The sequence below is a fragment of the Maylandia zebra genome, linkage group LG5, assembly GCF_041146795.1.
Source record: "Maylandia zebra isolate NMK-2024a linkage group LG5, Mzebra_GT3a, whole genome shotgun sequence".
Lineage (NCBI taxonomy): Eukaryota > Metazoa > Chordata > Actinopteri > Cichliformes > Cichlidae > Maylandia > Maylandia zebra.
Window position 1 is genome coordinate 37,181,527 of NC_135171.1, and position 16,984 is coordinate 37,198,510.

Sequence of the window (16,984 nt, forward strand, 5' to 3'; positions counted from 1 at the left end):
GCCATTATGAGCCACGAATTGCACACAGCCCTCATCTGCACTGATAGTTACTTGGTAAAATTATACATATACTTCGTGATAAAAGCATTGAATAAATGCTCAATTTTCTCTGCACAAAGAAGCAAGCTGTAAAAAGTTATTTTTCTGCAGTCGCATTGTGTTTGAAGTCTGTTGTTATCAGTGAAGTGGGGGAAAAAGAGTGGCCAAAAGAAATATCCTATCATTAAATTTATTCAAAAGTGTAATAAAAGAAATCACATAAACGTTTAATGAAGAAGCATGTCTGCAGCCTGCAGAACAGCTTGGGAAAAGACATAGTATGTTTAATCATACTAACTACGATTTAATTGGTTTGAACATCAAATTTCAGTATGAGAATGTCATAGTGGTTGCTGATGTTCCCTGAACAACAATATTATGTTCTTGTTATTTTTCATAGTCAAATTATACATTTAGACTTTAGATAATATAAAAGTATTTATGTCTATATTTTTAACTAGCTTACTTCATACTCCTCAGTAGATTACCAGAAATACTAGTCATTGCATACTAACCATGTAGCTATTTCATCTTGAATTCAGTCAGATTTATCCGATTAAATGGGTCAACAGAACAAACTAAAGAAATTATTCATATAACTGTGGGTGTAATGTAACACATCTGTCTGACCTTCATCGTTTGACGGCAGCTTCAGAGTAACGATAATATGAAACACAATACACTACATTAGCCAATGCTCAGCCAATAAAATCAGTGGTAAACTCTGTCAAAATATTACATGCAGTATATTGAATATGGTGGGCTGGACAACCTTGTTCCATTTTGCAGGATCTTTATTTTTCCCATATGTTGCATTTGATAATTACACATTTGAAATGAGCAGTGTTTCTTGCGAGTGTATCACAGCAATGGTAAGATAAGTAAATCACTCTAATGTATAGTGATGCTATGTTTACTGTATATTGGCAAAGCATGTTCCACAGATTGGTTGCTATGGTGCTGATTTTAAGAACATAACTCCTTTTATACCAACCAAATGCTAGGACTGTCTATTATAAAACATGCCAAGATGTTGCACTATATAGAGTTGAATCCTTTCCCAATCCCATCATCAGACTTATTTTAACAGTGTTACATGCCATGTGCATGACAGACCCGAATACCTATCTTCCTAAGTAACTATATTGTATTTTCATAACAAGCCTTTAATCCCAAACATCTGGACAGGAACCTTATTACAATAACACAACCGTTTCTTTCTGACACTCTCTCCAGCATGCAGTTATTAGAGGATCTAAGGTGGAGCATGTGTGGGCGATATTGCTCAAATAGAGCAGCTGCAGTGTTTAACAAACATCTAAAATGACTGCGTATGTTTGGTCGTCTTTCTGTGGCTCCAGTCTGAGGTGATCCAGGGCATAAAGGGACTTGACTTTCACAGACGACAGCAGTGGTGATGAGAAAATAGTTATGTGTGCGGTTCATGATCTGACTCATCTCCACTTCAAGTCAAGACTTAAGAAATGCTGAGATGAAGAAATGTGAAACTTTATTATTTTACCTCTTAGTCAGTGAGAACTGCGGGTTTTTTACAGAGATGAGGGTTCTTGTCCCACAGCCAAATGAGTGGGTGGGACTGGGGGACAGGAACTGTGCTACCTATCAAAAAGGGTGTCATCTGGACACTACTGACTTAACACTCTAAACCACAATGTTCACATATACACAAAAATCGAAAGTGCAGTATGAGCTTTTGTACATCCCTTTTTCGTTGCAGTTTAATAGAATAATGTGTAGGAAATATGCATTGTCTGAAATGAATTACACTGTGACAGTGAACCAGACCTGCAACAACTAAGTTTTTGGTCACTCTTAGATTGTGAAACAAGCAGTGGACAAATGTATCAACAGTGATCTGCTCCCTGTTGATACAGTGAGCAGATCAACAAGCATGCCTTTTAAGTATCCATGTTGCATTGTGAAATAGAAAGCAAAAAGTCTAGTGTCTTACATTTGAAGATTAAAGATAATTATTTAGATCTGTTTTAGTGTTATACATACCAGACAGAAATATCTGCCTTCCAAGGTACTAAATCTTCCATTGTTTCATTAGTTAGTTGACATATTAGACAAATTGATGTTAAATGGCTAATTACTTCGGAAAAGACATGGGGTGTTTATTAATTATTGGAGTTGATTTTTATTCATTAGCAAGTGGCAGCATCATAAAACAAATTTTCAACAGATTACTGCAAATATTTAGCTTGGCTATGATGCAGTAACAGTAATAACTGTGTAGTTTTTGCCATATAATGTCATGAAACCCACTTACAAGGTGTGAGGCAACGTTGCTAAATTGATATTGATACATTTAAATTTGAGTTAATCCAATCATAGTGAGAAACTCTTCCTCACCTGATGTATCACAATGAGTCTGAGGGGAATTTTAAATTTTTAAAAAAATGAACTCCTCATTATTGAACAGATATATGCAACCCGTTGAAACATTTGTTTGTAATATTGCAAAAAAAAAAAAAAGACAGGAAACGGATAAAATTCGGTCACCACAAGACCTACCGAAGGGTTGCTAAAACTGACATAGCATATATGCTGGATTACGTAAATGTCTACAGGTGTGAAACCGCAAGTATGCTTTGTGCCTCACCTTTCTGATATATGTTGTAGCCCCATGTTTGCTTTAGTGTTTTGTGCAACAGCATGAAGCTGATACTTAGGTGAACCAACTCAAAAAGAGCTATCTATACACGTTTGTTTTGGGGGTGTTTTTGGCAAATTTTTAGTGTTTGATTACTTAGAAAAAGCACTTTAGCTCTTTTTTTGTAAAGAAAAGCAGAATAATTAGAAGATTTCATGTTAAATTGTTATTCGCGAATTATGCAGGAAATCTTCTGTTTTGTAGATTAACCAACACATTTTGTGCAGTACAGTCAGCATAAAAAAGAAACCTTAACTGATTCTCAACACAAAGCGAAACTCATTTCTTGTTAAAACCACCCACATTTCCTGCTGTTTGTTTCTCTTACCGCAGCACCAAAGTTGCAACTGAAACATTTTGTCTATATGCTGCAGTGGCTGGTCTCTGAGGGTTGGTGTGTTTGGAGTTCAGTTGCATGTAAGCGTTTCGTTTAACCATAGTACTGACCTTCTCACCTGTATCAAGCTAAACTCAAAGGACAGAGGGAAGCCAGTATCATGGAATCAGCTTCACCCCTCCCCCTCATTTAAAGTACACTGGTAATGAGCAAATATAGAAGAATTTTAAACCTAACAGGGGAAATTTACAAGTGTGTTGGTGATGAAAATTTTCCATCGCTGGCTATTCTCAACTTGCAGTCCAGGCTTTTTTGTAATATAAATAAAGAAAACAAAAGTTAATGCATGTACGGTGTGTTTCTAGCACTAAAAAACACTGGGTTATTTGGATCATAAAATATTTGAGGACACTGCACACATCTGTCCATATTGTCTGTCTTTGCATTTTTGCATGCAAAGATACTTTTGTGGTAGTTTTAACCTTTTGGACGACACATTAAAGATAAACTTTTAAAAGTTTCTCATCACCGTCTACTAGATGGATACCACACTGACCCCGTCTTTGTCATCCTGCCTGCTGTTACTCATATCATCCATTTAGTTGCAGCAGTGGTCTTTTCAAATCAATGGAAACCAACAAGACTGCTGCACTCACCTCTTCTCAATGGCATCCTCCACCATAAATTGTTGCCTTTCATTCTCTGTTGGCCTCATGACTTTGACTTTGGGATGAGGGATGGGATTAAAGGAGCTGATGGAAGTGTCAAATTGATATGGTCTTCTAGAAGTATTTACTACGGTATTACTTCAGACAGTGATTGCAAGCACAGACTGAATTCACAGTAGAGCAGAAACAGCCTATTGTTACCACACCACTTTTGTATGCACAAATATACCTACAGCTAGAGAGGCAACACCCAAACATAAAAAAGAAGAAACACGCTTCCATAAGAAGATATTCATACGAGCACAAGACTGCATGCACACAAAAGGCACAGAGGCAAGTCTGTGTGTCTTCACCCAAAACCTCTTTTATCTGACACTACATTAAGAATGTATGACTGTGATTTTCATATAATGTGTGTCATATCACAAAGTGGCAGGTTTTCCAATTGTCCAATAATGATCTATTTGCCAATTCAATACTACTGAAGAAGAGACGGCAGGCAGACATAACATGAATAAAACATTGAATGAAGGGATCATGACAGTTCCATTTCAATCTTTCTTCCCCTCTCTCATAAAGTCTCTAAGAAGACTTGTGTGCAATTGGGGTAAAATCAGCACTTGGACGGTTGCCTGAGTTTGTATGCACATTGCATTCCTCTGTTCTCTTTATCTCACACTAGACGCCTACGATGCACTACTTTCACAAGCAAACGTCTTCTCGCATCTGCTCTCTTGTTTGTTAAAATAGTTTACTGGCAATATCAATGCTGGCTGGTGCACACTGTATCCATGGTTAATTAGTTGATGCCATTGGAGCCCTGAGTTGAATGTAAATTTAGGATACAAATATGTGACCTTCCTTGGTGCAAATGCAGTGTACAGTACAGAAAGTTGGGGGTGTTTGTGATTTTTTTAAAATAACTATTACCACGTCTTCACAAAAGGTGTGATCATCTAATTAGAGAAGGAAAAAAACAAAAAGAGAGACATTAAGTCCGCAGGGAAAAGAGCAGGCGTGATCACTTTTAAACTTTTTAGTCTTTATTATGCAGGTTTGAAATAAAAGAAGCATTGTGACACAAACTGATGCTGCTGGCAAGAAAAGAAAAGAGCAGCACCCAAAATGTAAAAAATAAAGAAATAATCATTGTTGTGGTCATCATCATTAAGTTTATCAAACCAAAGAAAAGAAACAATAAAATAAGAATAAAAATATACCTCCATCATAAGAAGCAAAGGTGATCTACTTCATTTTATAAATAAGAACCTGTCAAATGGCTGATGGGCAACTAGCAGAAAACAATATGCTGATAACCATTTAAAATATTTATCATTACTGGCTTTACAAATAAAATAACTACAATTGGCAGGGTTTTTTTGTACACAACTTAAAAAGTTATAGTTTTGCAGCAACTAAAACTGAAATGATGCTACACTTAAAGAGATAAAAACGAGATGTCTTGTCAGCAAAATGCATTTCTGTTAATCACACAAAAGTTTAAAAAAAGATGAGATCAACACAACCAAACACCAACTGGAAAGTTATAAAAGTCACCGTAATGTGGCTGTGATGGCTCCATTCACATATTTCATTACTTCACTTCTCATTGTAGAAGGACACAAAACTGACATTATGGTCAGACAACATAACAGAAGGGTGGGGCAGGCATTTTGAGGCAATTTTTTTTCACCTGCAACATTACATCTCATTTTATTTCACAGCGCTTCTTTCTCTTTTTCTATCTCTTTGCTCTCTGTCTCTCACCTGGCTCTTTCCATTTAATGATCTGCAGGACACATATTGTGTATTCAGTTTTAGATTGAACTTTATTGGAAAAAAACACACCAGTGAGCACAGATTTAATGCAAGAATGAGAGTGTGAAATACTCCTCTGAAATCCAGCTGCACAAGGCTGTTAAAATTCACGAGAAAGACTCGACGCCCGAACGCTGAGACACTCCTGCACACATGTGTCCGTGCATGTACGCACATACATACTCAGCCGCACACGTCATGAATGTGGTACATTCTAACGTCCAGGCATGCATGCGCCCACAAACCCACCCCCCCACACACACACACACACGCACACGCGCACACACGCACACACAATGACTTACAGGTAATATTAAAGAAGAAACAAATCTATCTGGACTTCCAATTCCCAATTTGATCCCATAAAAGTGATATTTACAATCACACTGTGACAGCTCATAGACCTCAACAGGTCTTTAATATTAAAAAAGATTCTTTTTGTTTTGTTTCTCTTCCCCACCCAGACTTTTGTATTAATTTGCAGGCCCTTAAGCAAAGCTACGATAACATCAAGGCCTGCTAGAACCTACTAAATGTTAATATTTCTCTATAGAACAGGGCCCATCGCTTACTGGCAAAAAAAGAGGAACGGCTTTGCAAGCCAGAAATAAATAAAACAGCATCAATAACAACAAAGAAAGGAAAAAAACAAATGGAAAATAAAGCGATTAAAGGAAAGGAGTATTTTTCTTTCTTCTCGTTCTAATTAAAGCTGGATGGGGTCCCTGAGGGGACTTTATGGTGACACACGAGAGAAGTGCTCTGCAGCCCGGCCTGTATCAGAGAGGGGGCAGAGACACACAACTCAGAAGGTGGGAGAGGGTCGGGTGGGTAGGGCGTGGGGGGAGGCTTTATAAGTGCTTGGCAAATTTCAACAGCAAGAGGACTGCTAATACATTAAGTGGTACAGACAGTAGTCATCAAACTCTGTTCACAAGTTCTAGAAACTGAGAAAAATAAAAATTACACTGACAAAAAAAGGTGGTGACGTGTGTGATTGTGTGTGTGAAGCGGCATGTGTGTGTTTGCATGTGCGTGTGTGTGTTTGTATGTCAAGTGTACACTGCATGTAAGTGTGCACGTCAGAAGAAGAAGAAGAAGAAGAATGGGAGGGTTGGGGGAGGAGTGGGGGAGTGGAATAGGGGATGAGAGTAGACTCCTCTGTGTCGTTTTTGTCGACAGAGTATCATCTTCAGTTTCAGGTGAGGTAGAGTGGCTTGTCCCTGCCTATCATGTTGCCACTGGAAAAAAACAAATAAACAGAAAAACGGAAAATCAAAAACAAAGGAGTTTAGATTATTAGTCACACTCTACAACTCTACAAAATAGAAAGGAAGAGGGAAATCAGAGGTGCATTTTTCCTTGATTGCATGATCGTTCTCTGGTGGTGATCATTTAATTTTTCTTAGTTTGTTTCTCAAAACAAACCCTCTTAATGAAATAAAAATTGCACTGTAATTGAGCATGAACAGCACTATTGACTTACGATATCTTCCAGTGCTGCAGGGCTGCGCAGTTTGCCAAATCATTTAGTATAATAAGAGTGAAAACTTGTGTATGGAACTTGTTTTTTTTCTCTTCTTTTTACTGCTGTCTGACAAACACATGACAAGCTCTATTATCTCACCATTACCTCTACAGCTGTCACCCCCGTCTCAATGGAACAGAGCTGACAATTTTCAACACTTACTTTGCAAAAGCAGTGGAAGAGACATCTGCTGCCTTAGCTATAACTATACTATAACTTATTTCTGCAGGAATTCTGGTCTAAGGGCAAATGCAACCTAAATTATGAGGTAAATATGGTGTCAAATTCCATTCTTTAATTGAGGCTTTTTACCATTAAATGTAATTAGTTTGTCTGTGTTCCACATTTATTTAACACAATATGATGTGAAGAATTCCCACTGACCTGCAGTGGTTGCCACACTCCCGATTGCAGTATTCATTGTCCCAATCATGGGTCTGAGCCACTCCAGGGCCTGGACCAGGGCCAGGAGCTCCTGGAGACTGGGAACCCCCAATGCTCTTCTGGTACTCTGACTGGAGGTGGGAAAAACCCTATAGGGAGTACATTAAAATTAGGCACACATCTTAAATTATAATCTCCTAGCAGCAGACGTGTCTTAGTTTGTCACTATACCTGCTGCCCTGGAGGTGGGGAGTGAAGAGAGGCCTGAAGCCCCATCTGGTGAGAGATGATTGACTGGGACTGGACCTGCTGCATGCGGATAGGCTGGTTGAGGAGTGAGCTCTGGTGCAGGGAGAGCTGCTGGTGGGGGTGAAGTGGTGGGCTGATCTGGAAGGAGGAAGGGGGAGAGGCACTAATGCTGGGCAGCATCTGCGATTGGCTGAGTGTCTGCGACAGAGTGTGGCGAGGGGCGTGTCCTGCATAGCTCTGCAGGTCAGTAAGTGGGAAGGCCCCAGGCCCCAGGTATGGCGATGTCGGCTGGGGAGGAGGTGGCACACTGTACAGCGGCGGGTTGCCTGGCATCATATGTGGAGAAGCCTGACTTGTCTGGGCACTTTTTGTCTCCACGGGGTCATTATATGTCTTAAAGAGAGAGAAAATCAAGAACAATAGTTACACTCCATGTAACAATGTGTTAACTCTTATGGCTTATTGCAGTACAACATAGACATAGAATCCAGTATATATTCCTGGGGAAGACACTGAGCCTCGAGTTTACCAGTAATAAGCAAAATGCACAAGCTGTATATTGCAAATGACACCCCTACTATTTCCATAGGAATAAAGACAGTAAGTGCTACACTTGATTAATCATCATCAGCAAGTCTATAAAAGATGTATAAAAGCACTGTACAGTGAGAAAGATTATTCACACTATTCAAGACAGCTGCCAGTCATCCCAGAAGTGGACATCCCATCAAATATACCCCAAGGTCAAACCATGCAATGCAAGAGATACTTCTCAGAGTCTACAGGCTTCAGCGTGCTAAATGTTCAAGTTTATGGCAGTTTAATTAGAACAAGACTAAACAAGTATGGCTGGTATGGAAGGGTTTCCAGGAGAAAGTACTTTCTCTCTAATAAGAACATGGCTGCAATGCTTAGGTTTGCAAAGTTGCACCTGAACAAACCACAACTTCTGGAACAATGTCCTTGGGACAGACAAGACCAAAGCAGAGATGTTTGGTTTTCAAAACCCAAAAACAGCCGATCAGAAACACACCTCACACCAACTGTCAAGCACAGTGGTGTAGGGGTGATGGTTTTGGTTTGTTTTGCAGCCACAGGACCTGGGCACCTTGCAGTCAGTGAGCTAGCTATTCTAGAGTCAGATGTGAGGCCATCTGCCTGACAGCTAAAGCTTGGCCAAAACTGTCATGCAACAGGACAATGATCCCAAGCAAAGCAGCAACCTCAACCTCAACCTGATTGAAATGTTTGTAAGCACCGTAAGAGAACTGTGCATAAACAAAACCCCACAAAACATCAATAAAATGACGGTTGTAAAAAATAATGGGCTGAATTCTTTCCTTAACAATGTGACAGACTGATTAATACTTACAGAAAATGATAACATTCAAGTTATTTCTGCTAAAGGTGGTTTTAGAAGCTACTGAATCATGGGGCATACTTAGTTATTCACACTTTTCCAATTTAGCTTAGTGTTTGTTTCATAAACAATCCCATTCTTCATTCTTTCTGTTTTTAATGTATTAAATCACCCAGCCCCGCCCACCTCCACTGCACTCACATGCAGTACACACACATCTGCTCTGCAGACTGTTCTGTCTCCCTTTTTTTTCGTGGAGGAAAGTGTATGTCTATCTATGAAATGCATCCAGTATTTCTCATTAACTGTCGGACTGGTTGGAGTTATATGTGGTGGTTTGCTACTTTTTTATGGCTTCCATCCATCCAACTGAATCCCTGAAATAATCAATGGAACGGGAATGAATGGATGGATAAAGAAGAGAGACAGCCACATTCGCAGGGTCAAGTGGAAAATGAAATGCTAAAAAAAATGAAGTGAGGGGAGAGGAAAAGAGTGAGATAATAGATTTGATCTGTGTCAACTTGAGACTTGCAGACATTTAAAGTTGTGTATTGCAGCAGAAGGATTTACAATAAACAATATTTAAGTTGAAAGATGGTTTGCAAATACTGAAACGAATACAATATTTAATATAAAGTGCACCTTTTTAAAATGTAAACTTTTTAAATTTTCAGTGTGGAGTTTTTTTGGATTGAAACAAACATGAGAGAAATGACATGGCATATAGTGGGTAGCTATGAAACTTTAGTTTGTCTTTTCTCCTCACAAACAAACTAACATGAGTCACAAAACAAAAAGGCAACAGGTGCACGCTTAAGAAGTGAATCTTTCAAATGAAGCTCCAATTACCTCCAATTCCACCCACCCCGATTCACTCTGAAAAGACCCCTTCATTGGTAATTTAAAAAAAGAGAGTCGTGGTGAATCATGAGATTCAGCTCTGCATTCAGATTGGCTGATCCTGAATGAGTGAAGGAGGGTCTGCAGGCTTATTTTAGTCAGTCAGATTTTTGACTGGCAATCTACCAGCATATAGTATCAATCAAGCCCCTGTATAGGAGCAATGACATGAATGTCTAATTGCAGCAAAGACAAGAGATGAGAATAGTCTTTTTAGCTGAAAGTATGCCACAGTGAAGAGGCTGATGAATTAACTATTCATGCCTTAATCAAGGTGCTTGTTTTCGGCCCATGAGCATGAGAGGAAGTGAGGCGCTGTGCTTAGTGGAGACAGGAGGAGGGAGGGAAAAGAGGAGGGGCTCGGTATATGCTAATGCAATTTAGAGTTGTATTTAAAAAAAACACAATGCAGAAAGGGAGAAATGAAATGCTGAACACCTAAAGACTGATATCCCTGTACCATCACGACTGTAGTACAGACAAACCAATGAGGAGTAGTCTAGCAGCTTTTTTAAGAAAATAATTAGGAATTGTTTTGTTTTTTACACAAGCATTGATAGAAATATGTTAATGTGCTGAGCTAAACTGTAGTAACCTGCATCAAAGAGAGAGCGGTAGTTGTGCGCAAACCTCAGGCAACACATTAGTGGTGCATCAGGGAGGACAGAAACACCAAGAGGATAGCAAATGACAGGTAATGTCCACTTCTACTTTTGCACATGCACAGCGATGAGCGTACACACGCACGCAAACACACACGCATGTACTATTACTTTCCATTTCTCCCCAGCTTCCAAATCGGGTGTGTTTGAGGCCTAATTTTCACTGTTCTCCTGTGAGCACACACACAGGCTCCTTCTCTCTCTTACACATACACACACATATATATGCACAAACATAGCTCAGTGCAGCTTGTGGACCCTTTCCATGGAACAAAAGTGAAAGGAATTCTGTCTAATTTATCATCCCTTATATCGCCGCTGACCCATGTATATCAAAGACGTGACCCCTGCTGTTACCTTGGAAACCAGACTGGCTCTGTAGGCGGCCAGGGCTTTCAGGTACTCCTTCTTAGCAGCCTCTGTTTTCCTCTTGTAGCTCTGCAGGAACAAACACAACAACAACAACGATTGATTACAAGGTGATGTGAAAGGCTAAAATGACCCTGTGGTCCACACTGACTGATGTGAATGAGATTTTGGGAGTCATGGTGTGATTGCGTGACCCGGCGGTGTACTCCTTGATGAAAAGCATATCAAATGCATTCACTTCCCAGTTATCAGGTCAGGGAGATTTGACCATCTGCATGATGTTTGCGTATCTGAAAGTAGTTCTTTTTCTTCAGAATATCCAGAATGAAATGTGCATAAAGCTTGTGCACAATAGCGTGAAAATAGTTAGAAATTCTGCTGAGTTAAATGAGGAGCGAGATGCTGTTTGTCATTTTGTGTACTGCTTTTCTGTCTCTTCCTCTATTAAGGCTGTTGCTCATCTCTTAATCAGAGCTGATGTCCCAGCAAATCATTCAGACGAGGGGGAAAAAAAATAAATAAAAGAATTCAAAACAGCATTAGCAAAGGAGCAATCTCAAGCCTTCTGAATGAACCTCAAATGATGCGTTAAGACAGGGAATTCGAATTAATGTCATCACATGTCACTCACAGGCTCTTTATGGCTGCCAGTGCCTTTGTGATGCAGGAAAAGCAAGTTGCAAAAAGTCCATCCTTAAATCGATAAGGAAGACTCAGATCTCAGCTCATCTCGGGAACGTTTTCATATAAAGGAGAATGTACGTTTGTGCGTGAGTAAATGCATCGGGTAATTACTGATCCTCAGCGAGGAGACTGTCTGTGGCTCTGTGGACGGGGTCATTTCCTTCAAAGAGGTGGGGTACGATAACCATTAAGCATTCATGCCTTGCCAAATGCGCATAGGCTGGCAGCCGCTAACACGTACAGTCGATAAACAAACAGACATACACAAAGAACAGCAAACAAACCGGGATGACGGCGGATACAATCTCATGCTCAAACAGCTGATGTTTATCCACTCATTCATCCTTATTTACAATATCATAATTGTTTTCCTTCTGTGATAGACACTTTGGAACAAGAATGGATGAATTAAGCACTCATCCAGACTTTAAAAATAAAAACAAGCAAAAAAAATCAATCAAATTAATAATGATGCCCATGAGGAAATTCATTGAAAAAATAAAAAATAAAAAAATAAAAATGGGCTTACCCATCACCTCTTATAGACTGACAGACCCACGGTTGCTTCTTTAATAACCCAAACTACTCCCAGCAGCTTTAATTTCAAATTAATTTAACACAGCTAATGATTTGCGCAACAACGGATACTTTTAAATAAATTACCATGCCTAAGGATGTCTAATTATTCCAAAGTGGGCGGATTCATTAGCAATTGAAGCCGTCAAAGGCTGCAGGTCAGTATGAATAAAAAATAACAAAGCTGCAAGGAGAGAGCATATGCCTCTATCGTAATCCTGACACAGAGGTGTCCCGGCTGAATTAGCCCCTAATTGTACCTTAATGAAATGTTCTTGTTTGATAACCAGTTAATTACAGGAGACAATAACTCTGCACCCTGCTGACACTGAAGAGAGTGATTACTCTACGACTGAAAGACCCGACGATTGGTAAGAGGAGAAGTAGGAGGAGAGGAAGCAAACGGGAAGCAAAATGGAGGAGAAATAGGCAGAGGCACATTAAAACCAAAGAAAAAAAAGCACAACAGTGTTTGAATACTAGACAAAGATGCAGAAAATGGACTAAAATAGTTGAATATTGCATGACAGATTTTTAAACTTAACACAGAGAAGGAGTTTATTATCTAAACATGCCATCTTTTCAAACTCACAGTGTTCTTTTCTTTCCTCCCTTTCTCCCTGGTACAAATCTACAGACTCAATTAAATAATACTAAGGTTTCTCCTCCCTCCTCCCCAAATCCATTATCACTGTTCCCCCCCATTGCAGTAAAAACTGAAAACTGATCTTAATCTTAAATAACAAAAACAAGAAAAGTGTTCTTTTGTGTTTCTAGGGCAGCTTTAACATGTAGTCACCTTGAGGGATAGCACAGCCCAAATAATGCATTGATCTTGCACTATAAAGCAAAGGCCTTTGGGAATTAAAAAGCGCTGTATAGTGTGCAAACTATGAAAACAGCTTAATAAAAAAAGAAAATATGAACATAAACATGAATTTAAAAACAAAAAACAAGACTTTGTTCTGCCAAACCTAAGGGCGGCACTGGAGAATCCACAACAACACAAGCAAAGTGGGAAAAATGCACACTGAAGCGTAACAAAAAGAATCACAGAAGGAACATAAATCACAACAATGAAACTTTTGATCGTTTCTTCAATAAACTACAGCAATAAAAAACGCTGCCTTCAGTGCACTTATGTGAATTTTGCTGCACTGTGTGTTTGACGAGCGCTATAGGTAATTGGAAACAGGGGCTGTGATCTAGTTAAAACAAAGCTGTGTGTAGGGGAAGGGTTGTGTTTACATTCTGGAGGTCCTGCATGGCTCCAGAGGGTCTGACTGTGACATGAGAGAGCACACCTCGTGGGTCCGGAAGAGACAGCCAGGACATGACAGCCAACAATTAAGTAAGTACATGTCTTGGATTTTTTAGGCCTTTTGACACTTTGTACAAGCAAACATTTGACTCTCTTTAATAAAATCTCTACAGATACTGTAAATGCAGGATTCAGATCTACGGTTTGACCAGGTCATACCAAAACCTTTCATTTCTACTTTTTAAGTCATTACTTATAGTTTGCCTTTAACTTTTGGATAGAAGGCGTCCCATTATCTTCAAACAGTCCTGGATATGATGCACAATTCTATTTTTTTCATTAGCAAATACTGCAGGCTGCCCAGTCCCTGAGGCAGCAAGCTAGCTCTCAGACTAAGCTAGAGGTGTAGCAGTTGTAATAATTTTCTTCTCCTGTAACACTGTGTTTGGCTTCCACCGAGCATATCAACTGGTCATTTCTCTAGAACACATTTTTGTCTTTACCTTTTTGCTCACTCATTAACTCTAGTTTTGCTTTAATGTTTGTTTTAGGACAGCAGGACTCAAAATGCGCATTCTTCTGGTCTCCTTGGATGCAAAAATGCATTTTGACCGTAGATTCTGTAATGAAATTTGAGGGTTCTTGGACGTGTTTGGCATCAAACAGTTTTTGGAGAAAGTGGCAGTTGTTTGTAATCTACCCTAGTTGAAGACAACCGTCCCTGCAGTGAAATTACTTATTTCAAATAATTTGGAGACCAATTTAAATCAGTTTGAAGGAGCTCTTTAGCTCTTGGTATTATGGCATCCTGTAAAAACAGAAAACCCAAAAACAGGACATTGGCATAAAATCTAGTTTATTCCTCAGAAGGTACAATACATGTAGGGGTTCACTTACTTTTGTATGTGACCAGTGTGTTTTTTATTTATTCAAATAACGAAAATGACTACCAAGCTCAAATTTATGTCACATTTATTCATTTTTTTTCAAAGGGGATCAAATGTTACCGAAAATGTTTAGGATACGAGCGCATTGTGAATGCATTTTACTATTATATTACCAACCAGCAGATGTGAATGCAGTACGCTATAATGTCCTTTCATGAATTTATTTCATTATGAAAGACCAGGACAGAAATTTTAATGACTTTAATGAGGATTAATGTGCACTAGCTGAATTGGTTGTACTCTGTAAATACACGGTTATCAAGTTTATCCATTTGCTGGCCTGGAATAAATGACAGTGCTAGTCAGTGAGAATAATTAGAGCACTCACTGTGTTATTGCCCAGACAGGCTACTATATTTTATTCCATAATGACATCATTACCTCAAGTTAATTATGTGTCTTGCGAGGTGACATGTTTGATTAAACACATGAATGCACAAACAAATCAAAAAATTAACTGTGAAATGGCATGCTAAATGGCTGGATTTTAATGATGGAATTGCCATATTATTAGTTTTGTCTGTGCTCCCAGGTAGAGCTGTGAAGGACAAATGCATAAAGCATGAGATGAAGACAGACATACAGAGACAGAAAGAAAGAGAGTTGCATCTGCAGTGCAAAATCTAAGGTGAATAAGAAACCGGGACACGAGGGGTTAAGCAGCACAAACAATAACATTTCAGGAGAAGATGTCCTTGAGGCAAAACCAAGGACAAGGCAATTGCTAATCTTGTATTCCCAGCATGATCAAATCACCAGGCAACAGATATAAATAAAAGGACAGGAAATGAGGAATTCACATTCAAGGGTGTCAGCAGCGAAATGAAGATTCATGGTGAAGAGCCCTGGTGAAGGCGGCAAAAATTAACTGCAAATAAAAGGGACAGACGGCCTCCAAAGTCCAGCGTATGAAGTAGGTTTGGTGGGAGAAAAACACACATGCTAGATAGGGTCTGGTAGATGGTGGCTGGGGCTGGGGGGAATGGGCTGCACTTTGTCATGGAGACAGGTGCTTTTATTTGACACCCAATAGGCTGCGCCCTGACTGGATATTCTAAAAATATGAGTCTGCGCATGATCATCAGACTGTCTCGTTTTTCATTCATTTCACACCATCATTTGTTACCACAAACACACAGACAAAAAAAAAAAAACCTTTGACTTTGCCTGTTGGACTGGAATGTGGAAAATGAAATAGAGAAAATGTGCTGGACAGGAAACCTCTAAACTGCAGTACGTGTTAATGCAGTTTCATATGCACAGGTTGGGTTATAATAAAATCCAATTGACCATTCAGTTCATCTAAATATAGCTGCACTGCTGGTGGTTAAAATCTTTACAAGTCCGAGTGCAAGAAAATTCACTTTATAAAATAAAAGCATAAAATTTTTTATTTGCTTCACTCTCATGCAAGCTGCAATCACTCAGAGTGGCAGGTAGTTCTTTAATTTTAGAATCAGAATTACAAGTTTTTACTGATGCATTATTCAACTTTCAAAAAAACGGGTTGCTCATTATAATGGCGAAGCCAAGGAAAATTATCACCAGCTAAATAAAACTCAGTATGTCCATCAACAATTGTTGGAACCCAAAAGCAGATCTAGAAGGTGAGTGAATACTGAACTTGTAATTGTTAGGTAGGCAGACGCAAGCTGCTCAATGTGTAAATAGGCATCTGTTTTTCTTTGTTATGCTTTTTCTTTTTTCACAATTTTACCACGCTGGCATCATCCTAAAAGGTGATAGTAATGCATCCCAGCTTATTTCTTTTTCTCTCTTTTGTCTTTAAACGCTTTTCATTTGCAAGCTACATTTTTATGCTCCTTCTCCTACTTAAATGATATTAACCTCTTGCCATCGGGTAGTCACAACTGCCGCAAGGTCAAAACTGTTTCAGTTTTTATGGAGTGAATTTATAACTTTTGCGAGGTATTTTTTTTAGATGTTTGATAAACAACAAAAAAAGCTCTTTCCAGAACTCATAGTGTATATACATGAATATTAAACGAAGCCTACCTGTTTTTGCTCCTCTCCCAGACCATCCCACATGGAGGCTACTATTTTGGATACGTCTCCAAAAGTGGCATTGGGATTCTGTCCTTTAATGGCTGCCTGAGTGTCTCTGAAGAACAAGGCGTAGGCCGACACAGGCTTTGTAGGCTCGTTTGGATCCTTCTTCTTCTTCTTTTTTTGGGGTTTGGGCTTGGGCTTCATCATCTCCGAAGACGGTCGCTTCTCACCCGTGATCTGGAAGACCATCAGTGGCACAAAACAAAAAAACAAAAGAGCTTATTGACACTGAAAGTGAGTCTACTAATTCGACTCGGAATGAATAATTGCATTGCTGATGAATGCTTATAGCGCTGTGCCCAGGTGAAACATGTAAGCTTCATTAAATCCTTAATTTCTTTTCTGTGTTCAATACCCAGTGTTTGGATATTGCAGCAATGATTCACCGACAGTAACAATTTACACACACAGACTCTGGTTGACAGCAGTTTTTCTCCCTGCCTTACTTTGTC

At 39.2% G+C, this 16,984-nt stretch overlaps 1 protein-coding gene across 5 annotated transcripts in view; it reads right to left on the bottom strand.

The window, feature by feature from the left end:
* Positions 1-4,742: 4,742 nt before the first annotated feature.
* tox2 (TOX high mobility group box family member 2) overlaps positions 4,743-16,984 on the bottom strand; it is a 103,458-nt gene continuing 91,216 nt past the window's right edge. For 3 of the 5 annotated variants that reach the window (XM_012918203.3, XM_012918205.2, XM_012918202.2), the window contains 5 exons: positions 16,479-16,721; positions 10,983-11,063; positions 7,683-8,093; positions 7,452-7,600; positions 4,743-6,780 (listed from right to left, as the gene is read on the bottom strand). In XM_012918203.3, the coding sequence (XP_012773657.1) occupies positions 6,738-6,780; positions 7,452-7,600; positions 7,683-8,093; positions 10,983-11,063; positions 16,479-16,721 (927 nt within the window). In that variant the 3' untranslated portion in view covers positions 4,743-6,737. The remainder of the gene's footprint in view (positions 6,781-7,451; positions 7,601-7,682; positions 8,094-10,982; positions 11,064-16,478; positions 16,722-16,984) is intronic. The other 2 variants (XM_004547653.2, XM_004547651.2) reach the window with 1 other exon arrangement.